The sequence below is a fragment of the Cololabis saira genome, chromosome 1 (assembly GCF_033807715.1).
Source record: "Cololabis saira isolate AMF1-May2022 chromosome 1, fColSai1.1, whole genome shotgun sequence".
Lineage (NCBI taxonomy): Eukaryota > Metazoa > Chordata > Actinopteri > Beloniformes > Belonidae > Cololabis > Cololabis saira.
Genome location: NC_084587.1, coordinates 23,057,281 through 23,077,428, shown reverse-complemented (window position 1 = coordinate 23,077,428; position 20,148 = coordinate 23,057,281). Strand labels below are relative to the sequence as shown.

The window sequence follows — 20,148 nt, the reverse complement described above, 5'->3', positions numbered from 1 at the left end:
AATCTGACTTACTGCGAGCAATGCAGGCCAATCTCTCAGTCCATTTGCATTGTGAACTAAATGACCCCCCCAGAGCGGCCCACACAGAAAAGATTTTCCTTAGTGTTTTCAAGATTGTTGCTGACTTTAAATTCGTGTTTATATTTCTAAAATAGAGTAAAGTTGATCATTAGAGGCATTGAAGAAATATTCATTTTGTACTTGTACCTGTTAGTTTCAATCAGATGTATTTTTTGACACAACCCTCTCCTGAAACACGACTGTCTTTACTAAATAGCATACTTTATGGAAAAGGTGCACACTTAAAAATAAAAACAGAAACTCTGAACATCAGATTTTCATTTGCTCATCCAATATTACTTAAACCACATAAATCTCTCAAAAATAAAATATAATAAACACTGATGACTTATAAAGAAACCCTAAAAATCTATGCTGAGAAACGAGTGTATGTTTGATTTTTAGATATGCAAACATGTTCAGAAGTGATAACTATATTACTGTAAAGTCCAAATAATAAATGCTTGACAGACTGATGATAAATCAAATAATCAAGTCAGGGCATCTTTCAAGTGACAAATATGATGAGTCATGTTTTACACAGCCTAACCCAACCTGCACTAAACAAAAAAAAAATCTTTCAGGATGAATTATCTAGAATTTTTGGGGAAGAAATTGTAACAATATTTGAGTATATATAATCAATCTTAATAATGTTATATATTTTTTTGAATAATCATTTGTAATTTATGTTTTTAATTAATTATTTGCTTCAACCAGGCAGATACAGCAGTGCTTCTTTTCATTAAATTTAGATGATGATAAAGGGATTTTGTCTGTCTCCAGTTCCCAAAGAGGGTTTGAAGAACCAAGCAGCATTTGACGAGATGAGGGTTAATTACATCAAGGAGCTCCGACGTTCAGTGGGAAAAGCAACCAACAACTCCGGTCAAACCTGGCAACGCTTCTTCCAGCTCACCAAGCTGCTGGATGCCATGCATGATGTAAGTATCCTTGGCCGTCCTCCAGTGCATGTGCCAGTTGCATCCAGCGCTGGACAGGCTTCCTGTCGCAGCCTTGTGTAGGGAGCAGTCCACATGCACTTCAGGAGTCTTTTCTCAATGTAAATGTGGAGTGATTAGAACAGAATTGAACAATGCTACACTGAACAGTTAATGGAGCTGTTGGGTTTTGAATTAGTATTATTGCATCTCACTTTATCCCTGAGGGGGAGTTTATTTTGGAAGAGGCAGGGGCTGGGTTGTATTGGTGAATGGAAAAGGAGGCGATCAATACCAGCTTTCAGTATATCGGATCGGTGTACAGAGTGGTCACTGTGGGGAATATGCTAAAATCCCAGTTATGTTTCTGTGCCGAGGTCATGTGGTGCATTTGAGAACAGCATATGCAAAGCCTCGAGGTGAGAATCAGCAAGTGAGAGGTCACAGAGATAACTGGCCAGAATTCATTGACTCGTATGTTAGAGTGAATGGGGTTAGCGCTAAATGGCTGACCTTTTCTTTAAAGAAAGGCTCTGCAAAAAAGAAAAAGCAATCAGTAGTGCCCCCCAGTGGTCAGCTAAGTCGAGCTGAAAAGGGATCTATAACTGAAACAAAATGTCTAAATGTCCTAATTAGTATGCATGAAGGAAAATATGGATTTTTATGTAATTTGACTATTTTCATCCCTTTACATTCATATGACAAAAGTGCGTTTTTGTATTATGTGTTTGTGATGTACAGCTGGTGGGGAACTTGTTGGACTTCTGTTTCTACACCTTTCGCGAATCGCAGGCCCTAAAGGTGGAGTTCCCTGAGATGTTGGTGGAGATCATCAGTGACCAGATACCAAAGGTGGAGTCAGGCCTCACTCACACAATATACTTCCACAAGAAGTGACTCCCGAAACAGCTGGGACAGAAGAGGCATTAAGAACTGTAACAGAAGAGAACGAAGTTCAGGGACGAGAAAACGTGCAAGAAAGGCCTCGACCGCCGGCCCGCACCCTGTCGCCTAGTGAGCCGGCCTGCTCCTGTTGAATAGCAAAGTTAAGTGACGAGGTGACAGGAGAAAAGAAAAAAAAAACTCAAAAGAGAGGAAGGAGGATTTCGCCCTGCAATGAGTGGAGGGTTTCAGAGCTGTGAATAGTTTGAGAAGTCAAGCATGACACGATGAGAAGGACTAATGTGATAAAACATCCCGAAGTACGCTCATGCATCCCTGCCCCAAAGATCAAGATAACAGTATTTCCTACGGAGATAAAGCCATACATTTCTTAGAATGCATTAGGTACATTCATTACATACACACAGAGTAGACAGAAATCAGTACACCTTTGTGCACATGACTTCATACAACACAAAGATGCACGCACTAAAATGAGATTCCCTTACAAATATAATAGAACTGTTTTTGCAAATATTAACTCTGGCTTATGCCGACTTTCACAAATAATAGCACTTGGAGAAAAAAAAAAAGATATGCCAGTTTAAGATTAGCTTTGCAGCATAGCAACACATCTATAGGGCAATGGTCTTTGTAAGGAGGTAAAAACATTTTAAACTGTACAGTTAAAGGCCTATCTGAAGATAACCCAAGGGCTATACAAGCATCATCATAAGCTAAATAATTATAATAATCCTAAAAAGTCCAAGTTTGAATCTCAGTCTGAATCATAACACCCATACTTGACATTGACATACTGAGTTCTTTTTAAAGTTTGAAACATGTTAGTAAAACAATCAGAACTTATATGCAAAGCTTAAGCTGTTTTGAAATGAATTTGTCTCTTCGGCGTTCAGAAAGCTCACACGTCAAAACTCCCATGTCACGGTCATTGTTTTGGAGATATTTTGGTTTCAAATTAAGACAATATTGATGCAAGATTTTACCTTTCTGCAAAAATTACCAAAAAAAAAAAAAAAAGAAAAAAAAAAGGGTCAGAATTGCTGCAGGATGAACTAATGCATTTGCGGAAACAATTTCAGTAATAGTTGGCTGGTAATGGATTTGACTGAGGTGCATCCATAGTAATAGCTGTCATTTGTGTTATCTCCAGAGCAGCTGTCCAAATGTCTGTTTGTACTCATAATGAAGCAAAACCAGCCCTTTGTGAACACTTATCTACTCTTCCCAGAAATAATAAAAAGCATTTTATAAAGCTGCATTGTAATGGTTTAGTTTTTGACAAGCCAGTCATTTTACATTAAGGTGCTTCATTTCTACAAAGCCAGGCAAGACATAACATGTACAGTAACTTGTAGACAGTCCATACGATACACTATATGGACACCAATTTAAACCCACATACTCTGTAAAGATGATATTATCCGAAATGGAGCGTGACACTGCAGTGCTTACAGCTAAAAGCATCAATACCAGGCAAACGTGTACAGATAATAACTTCTTAAAACACATTCTACTCAACTATTATACAGAGGATGTTTTGAGGTACGTGCTGGTGAATGCTAGATGAAGAACAGACTATGGTGTTCATACGATCATTTATTCTAATTCACTTGCTCTCTTTTGTTCTTGTTTTGGGCCAAGTTCTACTAAATTGTGTATGGCAAGCTCAGTCTTCTGGACCATTAACGTATCTCACACCCCACCGGTCTCTGAATGGTTGTGGAACACTACTACGATGCTACTGAAAAGGGACAGAGTTGCTGGGGAAGAAAACTAGTGTGTGGGGAGGTGTGATTGCTATCCAGTTACTATGCCCTGTAAATGTGTATTTACAAGCGTGTATGGAGTAAGTCTGGCTTCAGATTGTGTGTATGTGTCTTTATTATTATTAATTTTTTTTTCCTGGCAAGCATGTGAATAGTTTATCTGCTCTTCTTAGTGTGGGTATTATGCATAGACGCTATAGGTTTAGCCATACACCGTTCCCACATGTAGATTTGCACAGAGAAGATACAATGTGAAATGAGGCGTTAGTGCAGCTAGCAGGAATTGTCTGTTCCTTTAAGCAACTGTGATAATAGGGGGAGGGGAGGAATCTCTGCATGTTCATCCAGCCTAAAGTTAGACCACATGACATTAGTAGCACAGCGGGGAGTTTGTAAACTATACTCGTGGCCTGAGTTCTCATGATATCATAGCAACACTACAAAGACCTCTCCTCGTGGTCGTAGTTGAAAACTGGCATGCAAAACGATAGAAACGTCACACTCACAGTGTCATTCTAAGTCTACTCAAATAATTTGGAGAGTGATAGGGATCAGGAAGAAAAAGGTAGCCTGTACTAGGAGAGCAGAGGACAATTTATTAACTGTCATTCCAAAACATTTTTTCCCCTCCCCCATTTGGTTTGGGAATAAGGCTTTGCTGGCATCTGGGCTTTTTTCGGTAATCTCTCTAGTTTTACATGCTCATTGCTTAAATAATGAGCCGCTTTTTTGGCAACATTTTCAGTCTGATTATGCTTGGTATGAACATTAATTTTTAGTTATTCATTAATATTATTCCCCCGCTAAAATAATATTCGGACAGTACCTGATCAGAAAGGCCTCATTTTACAATACGTCTTTGTCGCACCTCCTGCTAATCTCTCTTTCTTAATTTTGCCCTTCTTAAGAACTAAAAAGAGAGAGAGAGAGAGAGAGAGAGAGAGAGAGAGAGAGAGAGAGAGAGAGAGAGAGAGAGAGAGAGAGAGAGAGAGAGAGAGAGAGAGAGAGAGAGAGAGAAAAGAAAACTGTCTAATGGTTCATAGGACGAGTGGGAAAGTATTTTTGAGAGAATTATATTTTGCTGGAAAACGATATTTAAGTACTTTGTCTAAAAATGATATCCTTTTTGTAAAATGAAATATTATTGCATGCTTTTTGATGAGATGTTTACATTGTATTTAAAAAAGGGAAACTTGTGCCTTTTTATCTCACCTGATTTACAATTTTACAGTATATATTGTAAATAATACAGCGAGTCTTTATGTTGAGTACAGTATAAAACATTTATACTTTAACCATCTTGCTGAAATATTGAAAAGGAAAAAAAAGAAGAAAAAAAAAGAAAAAAAAAGTGTTTCCCATTCGCTATGTTCTGTGTGTTGGGTCACAGAGAAGAATTTGCAGCACGGGTTGGCACCAGAGGGCCAAAACAGAGAAATGAATGTATCGAACATTGTGAGAAACGTATGGAAATTACTACCTGAATGTTAGAGAGAGTACATTTATGATCTTTTTAAGTAAAGAGTTTGTTTTTTTTTCCAATTGTTTTTCTTTTTAATTTACCTTTTTTTTTTTTTGCATCAATGTTCACATGATTCAAGAAAAAGAAAATAATCAAAAAAGGATTTCTTATTTTGTAACGAGATGTATTAAGTGATGGATCCTTGTTGCTGTTCACATGATTTCCTAACCCATGGTGGTATTGTCAATAAGCACCGTAATAAACATCAATAAGTCACAAACTATTTAAACTTGGATACATGAAAGAAAGTTCTTGACTTTTTAGCTCAAAAATACCAATTAGTGCCCATACACAAATTATCATGATGTTATTTTGGCTCGGTGACTGTAGTGCACTTTAATCTCGGTGTTTGAGCTCCGGATTCTCTTTTACCAGTTATTAACTGGACGTATTGCACTAACTACCAAAACAACCTTAAACCACATAAATAAACTTTATGACTCAGAGAAGACTAATATTGTCAAAATGACCCCTCTTTTCTTTTTTTCCGGGCGGCTGGGTGGGGCTTTGGTCAAACGTGGCATTTTTTTTTAACTCATTCACTTCCTCTCTGAAAGTTGGGGGAGAAGACTGACACCACTAAATAAAACCCTGCAACCAGAGATGGCTCGCAGAAGCTTCAGACCAGGACTGGAAACCAAAGCTGGAGCAACTCCGATAAATGACCCCAGCATCACTTGAGGCGGTGTTGCTCGGGACTGACAACTATTGTTTTGAAAGTGAAATATATTGGGCGGTATGATGGAGTTTATTCTCATTTCCCAGATTTATGAGACACATAATAAGAAAACACCAAAGGGTCCTGCGTTTCCTGGATCCACATAAGCTATAACAGGAACCTGAAAAACATGTTCTCCAGTTCTGCGTTGGCTTTATATATCATGGAGTATTGTGGGAATTAGTCAAAGGGATTGGCGTTAACACTGACTAAATTTAAATTATAATTACTCGTTGTGTTTACAGAGCTTTTTTAAATTTTAATCTCAATAACACCAGGCTCGGTAAAAACAAAAAAGAAACAGTTAGGAAGTATTCTAAAATCTCCTCTTCGTTATATAACACACATTTTCTCCAGACAGATTTGGCCTGCTGGAAGTACAGTGAAGCACTCTGTGTTTATGTAGCCCAGCTGTTGTAAGTGAGACACAATGAGGTTTTACATTCTCCTGTCAAGTAACCCCTGACCTACTTGAAAAATAAGTTACGTTAAAGATAGCATATGTCTGTCCAAGCATTCAAATGGATGCCTCTGCCTCAATGGATGCAGGTCACTCATGTCTTAGGCACGAATGCAACCCCAGATGCTGCATGTTTCACTGACAACAGCCTTGATGATCTCCATCATCTTTGTCACAGAGTTACAATGGTTTTCTAAAAATAGTCTTAACCCTATGCGGTTGTTTCAGTCAAGGTGACATGAGGGTTTGTCCTGGCGGCTGGAAGGTCACGCTCTTCTAAGGAGTTTCCAGCCTTTGTCTTTAAACACTAATAGAAATACACATTTTAAGGTCGCCCATTCTTCCAGTTCTTGCATTGGTTTTCTTCGGGTACTCCAGTTTTCTCTCAGGGGTCAACAGAAAAAAAACCCAAAACAACAGAAAACATGGTGTGGCAACCAGTGTTTTGCCTGAAGACAGCTGGGGTCGGCTGCAGCAGAACCCCAGGATCCTGAACTCCTGAACAGCATGAAGAAGGTATAAATCACGAATAAAAATAAATAAATATAATAACTGAATTGAAAACTATATGTATTTTCAATTGATCAATAATTCTCTGATAGAGTTTGGCACAGAGTGATGAGCTACAACTCATCCTCGCTTGGACAGACCGAGGCCATATGTCCCCAGTTGTACATGCAGTGACCTAGCAGAATAATTTCTCTTTTGCTTGGATAATCCTGTCAAGTTAGAAAATAATATACATAAAGCTGGGCCAAGGCTACTTTCCCGAGATGCTTTGCATGGAGGTTGATCACACCTCTTTGCTTTCCATGGTTAATAAAAGGCATCGATGCGAAGCAACAGATTTGTCAGGTAAAGCGGTCTCCCACAGCCAACCCTCACCTCGCAATCCTTAATCTGCTCACTGCACAATCTCCCAGAACTGTGTTGTATGTCCTATTCAGTTTTATGCCTCTCTTTTCCTCTATAACAACTTTTTCACATTTTATAAATGGATTGAGATCCGTCAGTGAAGACAATGAAAACATTCCCTTTCTATTTGTGTCTGTTAAAAAAGGTTAAAACAAATCAATAATGAACAAAATTCTTTTTTTGTTGCGGTTTTAGAAAACTTCCCGACTTTTCTGTAAACAAAGTTTGTAGGATATTTTATTATTTTAACCTGGAATGAACATGGAGGGAAGATTAATAAGAGAGGACTACGCTGAACAGAGAAACTAGCTAGGCTCCGACGGTGTTGGACAGAGACGAGCTTACCAGACATGGAACTCTCTCGCTTCATATCTGTACTTCTGCTGCATTGTGAATAATCTTAAATTTGACCATTGTTACTGCAACAAAATGAGAGAAATTAAAGTCTAAATTGGAGCAGCTCTGTTAACAGAATGACCTGTGAGTGGTATTGACATTCTTATCCAACACTTTGCCAACAAAAACAAAACAAAAGCAAAAAACGAGTAAGAGTTCTTCCCAAAGTGTCAAACCGATTCTTTGGTGGAACATGATTAATGTATAGTTTATTTAACACTCATCAATCCACCAACTGCCAACGCTCATACTCAAAGGACTTGTGTTATCTTCAAAGTTGTCTCTCTAAATTTAGTTTCCATTTCGGCTAATTTGTTTCAGAACTTGTCTAACTGCTGTTTTCGACTGAGGCTTTGTCACTGTGTGTGTGGAATCACGTCATTGCCGTTTACTTTTCCGGGTCGCGAAATCGGGTGCAGAGATACTAAGCCATATCTCCACAGCCATGGCAGTGCATTAATTATTAATACGGACTAATGCTCCCCCCCTCTGGTTCCAAGTGACTTTTTACTCACAAAGTTTCTTAGCAAACATACAGTAAAACCTCCTTCACCATAAACCAATAAAGCGTTTTTGAAACCTGTCACTACTGTATATCTTGATGCAAATATTGCTATACTTGTGTTGGCACAACTATTGCAAGATTCTAATAAAACCATTAAACATCATTTGATGCCAATCTGGGTTTTTTTTGTCGTCGTTTTTTCAAAAAATGTGTTGTGTACCGTGTTGTTGAGATAAAGCGCAGAAGCTAAAAGACAAGGTGCCCTGTAGAAACAAGTTGATGTGATTGGACTGTTAACAGCTGCATTTTGGTGCTTGGGGAAGATAATGAGCCCCTAAAACAGCGTTAGCACTGAAAAGTGGAAACGATGAGAAAGAGCAGCTTGGACTGGAATCGCAAGGAGAAGGGATGAAGGGAAGAAAGGGAAATGGAAAGAAAGCCATGAGACTTTAATAATGAGAGTCTGCCTGTGGAGAGAAAAAAAATAAAAAAATCACCATTAACCTGGTTGAAGGCTGATCTGAACAAGTGCCTGGTTTGCCAGACTGTAGAGCAGACAGTATTACTTTTTTGCTCATTTCCCCCCCCTCCTCCCCAAATAACAGCCCTCTCCAAATCTCCCCCAGATTTCCAATTGCTTTCACTTGTAGTCGTGCCAGATAAACAGAATCTATTGGATCAGGCTGATTTCACGGCTGCACCCGCGCACATGGCAGCTTCTGTGGCCCACTTTCTGAGCCGAGGCTTTTTTTTTCTCTTCCCTTTCCACACTCTCTCCTTTATATATGAAATTCACTTTTCTCCAAATTCCCACAGAGTTTTCAGCCTCAATAATACATCAGGTCTTACTCTGATTATATTTGTGCTTTGCTCTTTGAAAGAACCACATGAAAACCAGAAAAGTGTTAAGTTAGCGTAACATCTGGGAAATTTAGACACATTGGAGGCATTTGGTTGCATCAGTTTCTCAGATTAGCAGGTAAACTACTCTAGAGTTTTTATTTTAGCTGAGTCATGGTGTGGTGTGGTTTTTAGGCTGAAGGACACTGCATCATAGGAGGCAGAGGACAGCTACGTCTGCATTGATTTTTAGTCTACACACATCCAGATTTGTTCAAAAGATACTCAAAACCACTGATTAATAATCTCATCTAAAGAAACCACCTCAAGTGACTGATAGCATTTCAAAAGGCTTAAAAATATCCTGTTAATCCACATTTCCGCCAAACTCTCTTTAAAGGTCCCATAACATTACACTCTAAAAATATAAGTCTATAACTTTTCTCAAATTTCTCAAAAACAAAAACAACTCAACCAAATTTTCTGTTTTATGAAAAACTTATAATAGTCATACTTATGAAAAGTATGACTATTATCCTAAGAGGATGATGATATTATGCTTTTCCTGACAAAGGTTGATTTTAACCGTAACATACCTGTTTTTTAGGCGGTGCAGCCGTTATTTTAGTACATAATTGATTTAGCAGTAAATAAAAGCTTTTAAAGAGCAGGCATGCCAGGAGCGTCCACCTTTTCTCCTTTTAAATAAAACAATTTTTGCTCAATTGGCACATGCAGACTGACGCGTTAAACTGCAAGTACAGATCAGCCCCATGGATCTATAATATTAACTGGATGGAACATCGAAAATGGCCGCCCATTCATTTCAATGCAATTTGCTCACCCAGCGCATACGCCGAAATGAGTTGCTGACTTCCGGGTTTACTTCCGCGTTAAGGGGCCCATAGAGCATACGCAGTTGAGTCACCTCCCATGATGCTCTGGGGCCTCCCATCATGCCCCGGGGCAACATCAATGACACCGACACGGCCGTGACGTCACGCCCAGAAAGAGACTTTTCTTTGACTTTTCTGGCCGTTATAAAACATTTTTGACGGATATAAAGTCCATGACTTATAAATATAGAATAAATATAGAATACAAAGATTAGTATTTGCCCGCAATTATTTGCCCCCTGACTGCGAGACCCGGGGGCTGGATCAGCCCCCCAATCTCGCACTCAGAAGGCACGCCGTTGTTTCCCAGTGGCCAGCCGCGGTACTGCAACAAAAAATCCCATGGGGCCCAGAAAGCTTTTTTCCCATAGACCGCAATAGTAAAAGAGAAGCCTCTAAAACTGTTCACAGGACACCTCCAGCTGTAATTGCGGGCAAATACTAATCTTTGTATTCTATATTTTTAAGTCATGGACTTTATATCTGTCAAAAATGTTTTATAACGGCCAGAAAAGTCAAAGAAAAGTCTCTTTCTGGGCGTGACGTCACGGCTGACGTCACAGCCGTGTCCGTGCATTCCACGGATGTTTATAATATATTATTTAATTATATTATATTAATACATTAATAATATATCTAATACTATACATGTAATAATATACATTAATTTATATATTATATTAATACATATTATATTAATATTCGCGTCATTGCCCCGGGGCATGATGGGAGGCCCCAGAGCATCATGGGAGGTGACTCAACTGCGCATGCTCTATGGGCTGCATAACGCGGAAGTAAACCCGGAAGTCAGAGATTTTTTCGGCGTATGCGCTGGCTGAGAAGAATGCATTGAAATGAATGGGGGGCCATTTTCAATCTCCCATCAGGTTTTATAATAGATCCATGGGCTGATCAGCCCAGCCCAAGTGAAGTTAGCTCTCCCTGAGTCTTCCAATCAGCTCTGTTGTTGTGGCACGTGACTGATAGTAACGCGTCCGATTGGTTCAGGAAGGAAACCAATAACAGCAGAGTGAGCGGGGAGCAGTGGGAGGTTGATGCTCACAGGTGCACACAGAAAAGAGGTTTTCAGCTGTATGACCAAACAGGCCACGAGAGCTTTGAAGTAAAGATCAAAGTAAAACATCTCTATTATGGTGCTTGATCAATGTGAGTAGGGAGTTTTCTAACTGATTTTGTATTAAAATGCCTACGAGATCAGCAGAAAAAGTAAGTAAAGCACTGAGGAAAGAGAAGAAAGGGAGCAGAGATAACCGAGAGACAGACAGGTGGGCAGAGTAGAAAGGACAAACGAAGGCAGACAGCAACATGGCAAGCTTTCCGACAGACAGTCCAAAACAAGAGTGAGAGGAAGCGAGACTCGATGTCTCCGTGATTCAGCAGGACTCTGAGCCCCGGGGGTGGGCGGAACGTGGAGGATAATTTTGCCCATCTCATTAGCTCTACCTCATCACATGAAGTTATCATCAAATCTAGTTTCTTCAGGGAGCTGGTGGACATGACCCACACCTAAACCACAAGCTCTTTGTTTATTGTATTTCTTAACATGATAAGACTGTGAGTTTACGCAGGTGAACTATGAATCACCCTCTTCTTTAAGTCAGTAATTAACGCTTGTGGTTCACTTCTGGTGATAATGTAACAAAAAGGGGAAAATATCTGGTGTGTTAATTACTCAGGATGTCAAGGAATTCACACATGAAGCTGAGATCTTAATAGATAACGGAGGACAGCATGAACTACTGTTTTTTAGCCTTCAGTCAGACGGATCAGTGAAGGGCGACACGTGCATGAAGAGGGAAGCTTTTTTTTTTATCTTGAAGTTGTTACCCAAGAAAATCATAGTCAATAGCATTTTTGACAGCATAGGAGGGAAATTAAAAGAACAAATAATAAAAAAAGGGGAACAGAGAAATTAAATTTTGCCAAATTATCGAACATTTTCGTAAAACAGATTCAAGAAGCTTGAAAATTGTCACGACCTATCAGAACTCAGTGTGCTTTAGTTCACACTTCAATACACCTGTGACGGAGGCCTAACAGTTTTTTTTTCTTTTGCTAGAGGTACAGGTTAGTCAGTGCTCATCAGTGTCTTGTTCTTTAGTTCTTAATGAACCCTGATGTGTTTTTAGCATTTCATTATTAACCACGGCCAAAAACCCACTACTTTATTTTTTAAAGCTGCACAAAGGAGTTTTTGAAATGTTTAGCTCAGAAGGTCCCCCTTTAGGAGTGAAGCTAAAGTCGCTTCTATGACAAAAATATTTATCTTTCTTCTGTCTCTCGGCCACTTTTAAGCTTTAAGACACTTCCTAAAATGAAATCCAACGATCCGCTAACGGATCCTGACTTTTTAACAAGGAAAGAAAAAAAAACAACCCCCACACACATTCATGTGGCGCTTTAACATCACAGATGGTTAACACGGCTACCGTCTCACTGCCAACTGCTAACAGTAAGACGTGCGCCAGCAAGTTTGATTTTGAAGAAAACTGTCTAATACATGTTGTTGAGATGGGAGCTTTACTGACCCGTCGAGTTACTTCACAGAAATTCAGTTGTCGGTCTTTGAGATGTTTGGCTAAGTTTGCAGTGCTTCTTGTCTTCACAAACAGCTCTTTAAAAGTACCGCTTGTTCACAAGTTTACCAACATCCTTTGCTTCTCCTTGCTTGCAAAGTATTTCTACGTAACACTTTTACTTTCAACATTTTTCACTAATACATAGCTGCAAAAGGCTGTTCAGAAGCAGCAACTACTGCGTATGGGTTCAAATGAGGGCACAGAAGGATGGGCCTGTGTTCCTGTCTGTCTGCACTTTACTTGAAGCTAAATAGCATCCAATCCAAAGCTCATTTTTAGTATTGATTCGTATCTGAATATTGATCTTTTTTACTTCATCAACCAGTCTTTGGAAAATGGTAAAATACTTTCTTTTAAACATATGAATGACTTAAATGTACATTAGGATTTTATTTTGCCGTGTTTTGGAACTTAATGTTGATCAGCACACACCTCCGTAGTTACTCCCTCTATTGTATATTTAAAAATACAGTTTTTAATGATTGTGTACCAGTTAAAATATCAAAAGAGGCAGCCTCTGTCCATGTGTGTACACCTCTTATTTCTTTCTCATATGTTCTTCGTTTGAAAGTCGGTGCTCACAGATCTCCGTCGGAGTCAGCAAAGTGAATAACTCACTATACTTGGGAAACTTTTAAAGGATTCTTGGAATTGGATCAGAAGGACCAGTTACTTTCAGTAAGCACTTCAAAACATCTTATCTGAGTGCCTCAGATGATACTTGTATCAGTAATGTTTTAGGAGAGTTAGGAAAAGAAAAAAAAGAAGTATCTTTCATAAGATTTATTTTGTGGCAAGAATACATAATACATTGAAAGAAAATAAATCTTTATTTGTTAAACATTAATCAAGGAAATAACCAAAGGTTCAAAAGGAAAAGAAGATAAAGAAATCAAAGCTTTTTTATGAAAATCATGAGTCATTGTCTTAAATTATTGTAACCAAAAATGAAAACATACAGAGCCTCTCCACAGACTTGTAAAAGGTTTTTAAATGAAAAGTAAAGATTTACATTTCTGTTGCTGAACAAGTAACGCAAATCTGTTTTCCTGTTTACACAAGTAAAGGCACACATCACAAACCCTTAATCTGGAGTTGTGAAAACAGCACACATATGAACCAAGGGAACACATTTTCACAGAGCTCTTTTTTTGGCAGTTGGTGTTACAGTAGGTGAATGCCTTGCAGACAATCCACTGAACCAAAGCACTCAGACAAATGAATGTGTTTCACACCACAGCCGAGGGATGACATGCAATGTTGTGCAAACATACTGAAACCAACGTAGATCAGAACTTAAAACCAGTATTGTTGCTTAACGGATAAACGTACTTGGTCATAACTCGTAATAATCAGGTTATGAATGTTGAAGAGATCTTTGTCGGAGTGTTTCATTTAGATCTGCTCAAGAGAACTGGAGCAACGTTAAAAAAAAAACTTTAAAAAAGAAGAAGAAGAAGATAATTTGGCAGGAAAGACACTTGGTTGGGGTTGTGACAGTCTATTGATTTTCACATCTGCTGACACCGTGATGCTACTGTTTAACACACAGTCTCATCAGGCACCAGCGAGGTGTTTCACTGTGTTTCTGTAAAGTGTGCATCAAAAACAAAAACAGTAAAAAATGTGTTTAAAATTCAAATTCCATGCAACGTGACAATAAAATTAAATAAAATTACATTAGCAATGTGTCCCCATTTCATTCTATAGATATTCTTAAAATAGCAGAATGGCCTTTTTTTTTTTTTTGGAAGATGAATACAGCGTCATCCCAAAGTCATTCTCATACATACTCATACATACACATACACTGGCTGGAGTGATGGCTGAGGCACACAGGTATCTCAAATCTGTGAAAGCGATATTGTCTGCAATGTCGTCAAGAGAATTAAACCCTACAGCAACTTGTGCGGTGGCATTCTTCCTTTCAGTTTCCGAGGATCTCCTTTTGACTTTGAGCTCATGGATACCATGTATAAGTGGGCAGAGGAGAGTGAGCTCAGACAAACACCCGCTGCACAAACACCTCTGGTTTTGCTATGAAATTATTCGGATCTCAAGACTCTACAGCATCAAAGAATATAACGTAACATTGTAATTGCAATTACATCAGTGAATTCTTTTTGAATATTTGTCCATAATAAATTCAAACAAAGAAAATGTGTTTACTTTCCAGCCAAACTGCATAAAGGTATGTGTCTAGAATAGTTTGCCATTAATAGCATATGGCAATGTCACTTGAGGGGAGGATTTACTGTGTATTGAGTTGAGGCACATACATCTTTGCAGATTATCCTTGGTGAAAGCGTCCATAAATAATTCTACTTGGTTTTACAGCATCTCCACATAGTTTTCAGGGATGAGGCCCCTCTTTCCCTCCAGCTCTCCTTCCAGCCAGCCCGGCTCTCTCGATTGGGTCACTGCAGAAGAAACACAGCGTCAGCAGGGGGTTGACGCAACAAAGAGGGTGAAGGTGAGGGTCAGACAGAGGTAACAGAGCCAACTAGAGTCAACAGGGTAGCGATTTAAGAAGGTTACTGCGATTATGCCGGTTAAACAGTTACACAAGTGTGCTTTTGGTTCTTTTGGTCGTTTAAGAAAAGCTCAGTCTTGGTGACAGAATGAAGCTTTAACTGTTTACAACGATAGATACCTTCCTGGAAACATTTAAAAATACAATTATGACAAATCATAACAATTACTGCTGCGGTCTTGTTTGACATTTGGATGCTTTTGTTTTGCTAATTCACTGGAAATTAAAAGGGTAAGGAAATAATCTTTCAGGGAGCAACAAAAACAGTAAACAAGAGTCAACAAACAACCAACTCAAAGCACTAATTCCTAAGTTTCCTACAGTTATTTTCAAAGTTTAAAACAAGAAAACAACTCAGGCTGCTGCTTCTTGTTTATATCATTCTTTACCAAATAAAGTGCAACAATTTTATATTTTGAATGAAAAATGTAATTTAAAGCAATTCCTGAACTCAACTTTATGCCTTACTAATTACAGACTGGGATTTTAAGGGAATTATTTATAAGAAACCAGGCAATGCAGAGATAAATAAGAGCATTGCAAGAGCAAGATCTGGTCGAGTTTTGAGACCTCTTGTGCTTCCACACCTTAGATATGCACACAGCTTTGGTTAGAAATTACAAACATATGTAAGGCTAAATAGGCAAATATTAGAAATCCTCAACACCGAAGAGTTCAGTGAGTGAACACTTTGCAATTATGTAGCAATGTTATTCACTTCCTTTGAAGCGCGATTGTGTTGAAGGAAATAAAAGAAAAGCTAATCTAACATGTTGAGATGAAAGAAAAACACACGTCACGTCAATATCTGTCACCCGACAATAGCTGTCAAACTTTAAAAAGATCAGATTTTGTTGGCTTGGAGACAGTCTTTTTTTTTTTATTTGTATAAAACTGCTGCTAAATAAGAATTTTAAACTCTAAATGGGATGCTGGTCAAATAAAGGTTCACAATCAGAAGCTGAGTTTAAGTTTGCTACCATAGTCATTTCACATGTAGTTTAATGGGCAATAAAGCTATGGCATCAAACCACGAGGACCAATAAACTGCAATGCAAAGTGGGATCTCATCAAAAATGCAACTGTGTATTTCTGTTTAAAGAAAGAAAAACAGGGCTCGACAAAGAAAAAAGAAAGGAACTGAAGGAAAATTCCTTATTTTCCTTGAGAGTGATTAAAGCTCAGTTGAGCTTCTTCCCAGATACCAAAGAGCAAGTCTATTTCCCCAGCTCAACCAGCTTCACCGTTCTCCCTCTCCTCATCTAATTCTCCTTCCTCAACTCAAGATCAGATTGGGTGTTCGGTTTCCCCCCAAATCCAATATGCGAGGGCTGGTTCCGAGTGAACGACTGGTGTAGGCGATAACACTTACCAGCATTGAATATTGCGCCGACCTGGAAGGAGAGCTCAGAGTCGTGCTCTGCCTCACATGGGTACACTGCTTTGGCTTTCCTGTCGGTGACACTGAAAAATGAAGGCAATCAGTGAGCTGGCGGAGCTTTGGGGAGGATTACCGCACAGTTCAATCTGGGCCTGGGGCTTGCTCGTTCATATGTTCACAAGCTTGAAACAGCAAAAAAAAAAAAAAAAAAGGTGAGAGGGGGCCAGACTGGAACTTGTGCCAAAGTACCACCAAAAGAGGACGTCAGCCACAATACTCTCATCTTGCCCTGCCTTCAGTCTAAACAGACTGGTGAGTGAGTCAAAACACACACACACACACATGCACCTGTGGAAGCGTGCACGCACAAAAAACAAGATGCAGCGCTGCTTGAGTTTTACACAGCTGAAAAGGCAGGTACGCACCAGGTCAACACGGCAGACAGCCATTTATGGCGAGATAATTAAATAGCGCTGGGGGAATTCTAAAGCAGATTTGCACACGACTACAAGTAGAACAGGCACTTCCCTCCACGGTGCTCCAGCTTTTAAAGTTACATCCGAGAGATTTTTAAACTGCCTTTAAAAAATCAGTTTTACGTAAAAACGAGAGAGCCCTCAAAGAAAATACACTCAGTGCTCTGCAAAGATGTGTTACAATAAGAATAAGGTCTTTATTGGCCTTTCTCTGGCTGAGATATACAAACTGTTTCCACAGAAAAGTTGTTTTGCACGCCACTGCAAAACGTTATCTCAAATACCAGCAACATTATGTTGAAATTGTGCCTTCAATACATGATGCCCTGATAAATATTTCATATTATGCTGTGCAGAGCAGCAACAATGTAGGATGAGAAAGGAAAAAGAAGATGCACAAACTGGGTGGGAAAAAATAAAAAAACGCGGTCACAGAGTTGTCAATACAACAATGCACAACCCAAGTTTTGGAAGAATTACCTCTCGTAGAGCGGCGTCTAGAAAAAAGGAGCACTTCTATTAACATGAAATTCACATAAATAGATTGGCCGGCCCTTTGAATATTCCTAAGGCCATTTAAAACAAATTTATGCTCCATTCTGATGCAAGCAGAGCAAGTTCTGTGCGATGGGCAAACCTTTTTAGGCAGCTGCCTTTGGTTCACTTATGGCCCTTTCGCACTAGTACCGCCTTAGCTCGGCGCGGCGCGGCGCGGCTCGGCGCGGCTCCACCCGTTTTGTCCCCGTTTGTTTTTCCACACCCAGGTGAGAAGTGGGGGGGTTTGGGTGAAGCGGCTGTGACTTACTCGATTGCGCAACACCTTTGTTCGTGTCGGCGCAGATGAGAAATCAGCTGAGAAAAAAACAGCCCGTCTACATCCCATTTTTAATTCTCGTCAGCCCCCAGGTTTATGAACATCTGCACCTCAGAGTTGGATCACCAAACAGACGTTTGCGCTTTATAATAAAATCGCCGCGAGCCGCCAGTCGCCCTCGCGCTGACTCCCGCTTCCTGATTCAAACGTCTGCCGGCCCCGCCCCCCGACCAATCAGTGGCGCGGAGGGTGGTGACGTCAGAAATAGTCCCGGGTCAGCCCGGATAGAACCTCGCCAGAATGGTTACAGAAAAAGTATCGGCTTGGAGCGGCTCTACCCGTCTCAGCCCCTAGTGCAAAAGCGCAAGACGGGGCCGTGGTGGGTAGAACCGAGCTGAGGCGGGACTAGTGCGAAAGGGCCATTAGATACTATTTACGTTTTAATAAGGCTGAAGGTTCTGCTCAGACTGCTGCCAATAGTTGTCTTGTATTAAATTCATCAAAAGGTAACCGAATTACAGGAAGGGTGAAAGAATGAAGGAGTGAGGGAAAATATTGACGTGCATGGTTTCAAATAGTTGTTAGCCAAATGAGAGCTGTTGATGCTACTGAGTGAAAGCCGAAGATAAGACCAGCCAGTAAGTAAAATCTGAGAGAGCAGAGTTTGTGAAATCTAACCAAAGACAAGCACAAGAATCACCCATGAAAACCAAAGGCGTAAGTTTCACTTTAGTGTTTGGAGAACAATAAATGGGACATAATCTTGAGTACGAATGCCGAAGGTGACGCTCTCCCTGACACAGATGCCTCCTCTTCTTTCACTAAATCCCAACAGTGTCTTTAAGAGCAGATGTGGTGTTTACCAACGCTCAATCTAGCACAGCAGTAAGACTGTCTCTCATTTCTTCAAACAATTCAATTAGCATCGCTTTGTCTCTTTCTCGCCTTCACTGTGTAATTATTTCATGATTATGAAATATAATTGTAAGAGCTTCACTCAATTCTTATGAACGTTTGACATTTCGCACAAATAAATGACTGGATGTCTCGTCTCACACAGACTATACGCGGTCGTAGAAAAATCAACAATCTTTAACTTGAGCTGAAGAAAATATAGTGTCAAAAAAAGGATAAAAACCCTTTGGAAATAACTGGATTAAGTATAAATTTGGCAGAAAATGTGATCTTAATCTTCTTTTCAGTCATGATATTGGACAAACGCATGCTGAAAACAAACAATTAGAATTTCTTATGTTTTCATTGAACACATCCATTAAACTTCCACAGTGCTGAAGAAAAAGTAAGTGCATTTTAAGGAAGTGCTTTTCAATAGCTTTGATTCACATGTGCAGTTACTGTATGTTAAGGAGGAATTTTTGATCATTCCTGTTTACAGAACCGCGGATTCAGCTCAGACACGTTTCTTGGATATCTGGTGTGAACGACTCTGTTCCACTGAAGGAGCAGGTCCTGACTACGCCACATGAATATGTGGATGTTATGATGCAATAACTTCCATGTATACGGTTATTGCTGCATCTATTCAACATGCAACGCAGTTTGCAGACAACCACACTGACCTAACCCCTGTAGGATAGTTTCGTAAACCCTGATGTCGGTAAGTGGCTTGGGCCCTGATGCAGCAAAGCAACCCCAAATGATGATTCCCAATGCACCATACTTCACGGATTGGATAATGTTTAGATGTTGGTAAGTGGTAATATTTTTCACCAGGCATAGTTCTGAGTGTTCTTCCGGAGTAATGCAACTTTTTTCCCAGTGGTTTTCAGATTACCAGGCTGCTTCTAAGGTTTTTTAGCAGCAGATTCCTCCATGGTGTTTTTTCAATGGACACCCAACCAATTCAAAGAATTACAGGATCGGAGTAGCTCTACAGCACACTTTACAACGTTTCATTAAATGTACTCCAGATACGCAAAGCAATCGCTAAAATTACCTTTAATTGAAGTTATTAGCTTCTGCGTTCACTTACTTCTTCCAGTCCCGTGATCACTTTGTGTTATTGGTTTATATACATTGTGTCTGTCTATCACTATATTAGTCATGAGGATCAGGTGACAGTTTATCACAAGTTTAGTTCTAACAAGTTAATAAGTTTTAGTTTTTCCAATCCAGCAGATCTTCATTGTTTTTGTTTATTAGTAAAAGTCTGGAATATTATGACCTTCACCAAAAACTTACCTTTATATTTGTATTCTCTGTTGTGGATCTTCATGGCATTACTGAAAATCTTAGTAACAAAATGCTCATAGTGGCAGGCATTTATGCAAGAGAATATTTTAAAGTTTAACTGAACTAAGCTCACACTATCAGAGATAAAAGAGTAGTAGCAAACCAAATAAAAATTAGGTAAAAAGTCAAGAAGGTTGTTGTGAATTCAGTCACTGTCATGCATGTG

The 20,148-nt window shown here is 39.4% G+C and overlaps 2 protein-coding genes across 4 annotated transcripts in view; one reads left to right on the top strand and one right to left on the bottom strand.

The window, feature by feature from the left end:
* Positions 1–8,352, top strand: part of nr3c2 (nuclear receptor subfamily 3, group C, member 2) — a 90,020-nt gene extending 81,668 nt beyond the window's left edge. The window contains exons 8-9 of the mRNA XM_061718415.1: positions 847–1,004; positions 1,743–8,352. Coding sequence (XP_061574399.1) covers positions 847–1,004; positions 1,743–1,898 — 314 coding nt within the window. The 3' untranslated portion in view covers positions 1,899–8,352. The remainder of the gene's footprint in view (positions 1–846; positions 1,005–1,742) is intronic.
* A 4,941-nt stretch (positions 8,353–13,293) lies between these two features.
* The window catches only part of arhgap10 (Rho GTPase activating protein 10), a 60,683-nt gene continuing 53,828 nt past the window's right edge, over positions 13,294–20,148 (bottom strand). For 2 of the 3 annotated variants that reach the window (XM_061718387.1, XM_061718403.1), the window contains exons 22-23: positions 16,431–16,522; positions 13,294–14,945 (exon numbers count right to left, since the gene is read on the bottom strand). In XM_061718387.1, coding sequence (XP_061574371.1) covers positions 14,857–14,945; positions 16,431–16,522 — 181 coding nt within the window. In that variant the 3' untranslated portion in view covers positions 13,294–14,856. The remainder of the gene's footprint in view (positions 14,946–16,430; positions 16,523–20,148) is intronic. The other variant, XM_061718396.1, reaches the window with a different exon arrangement.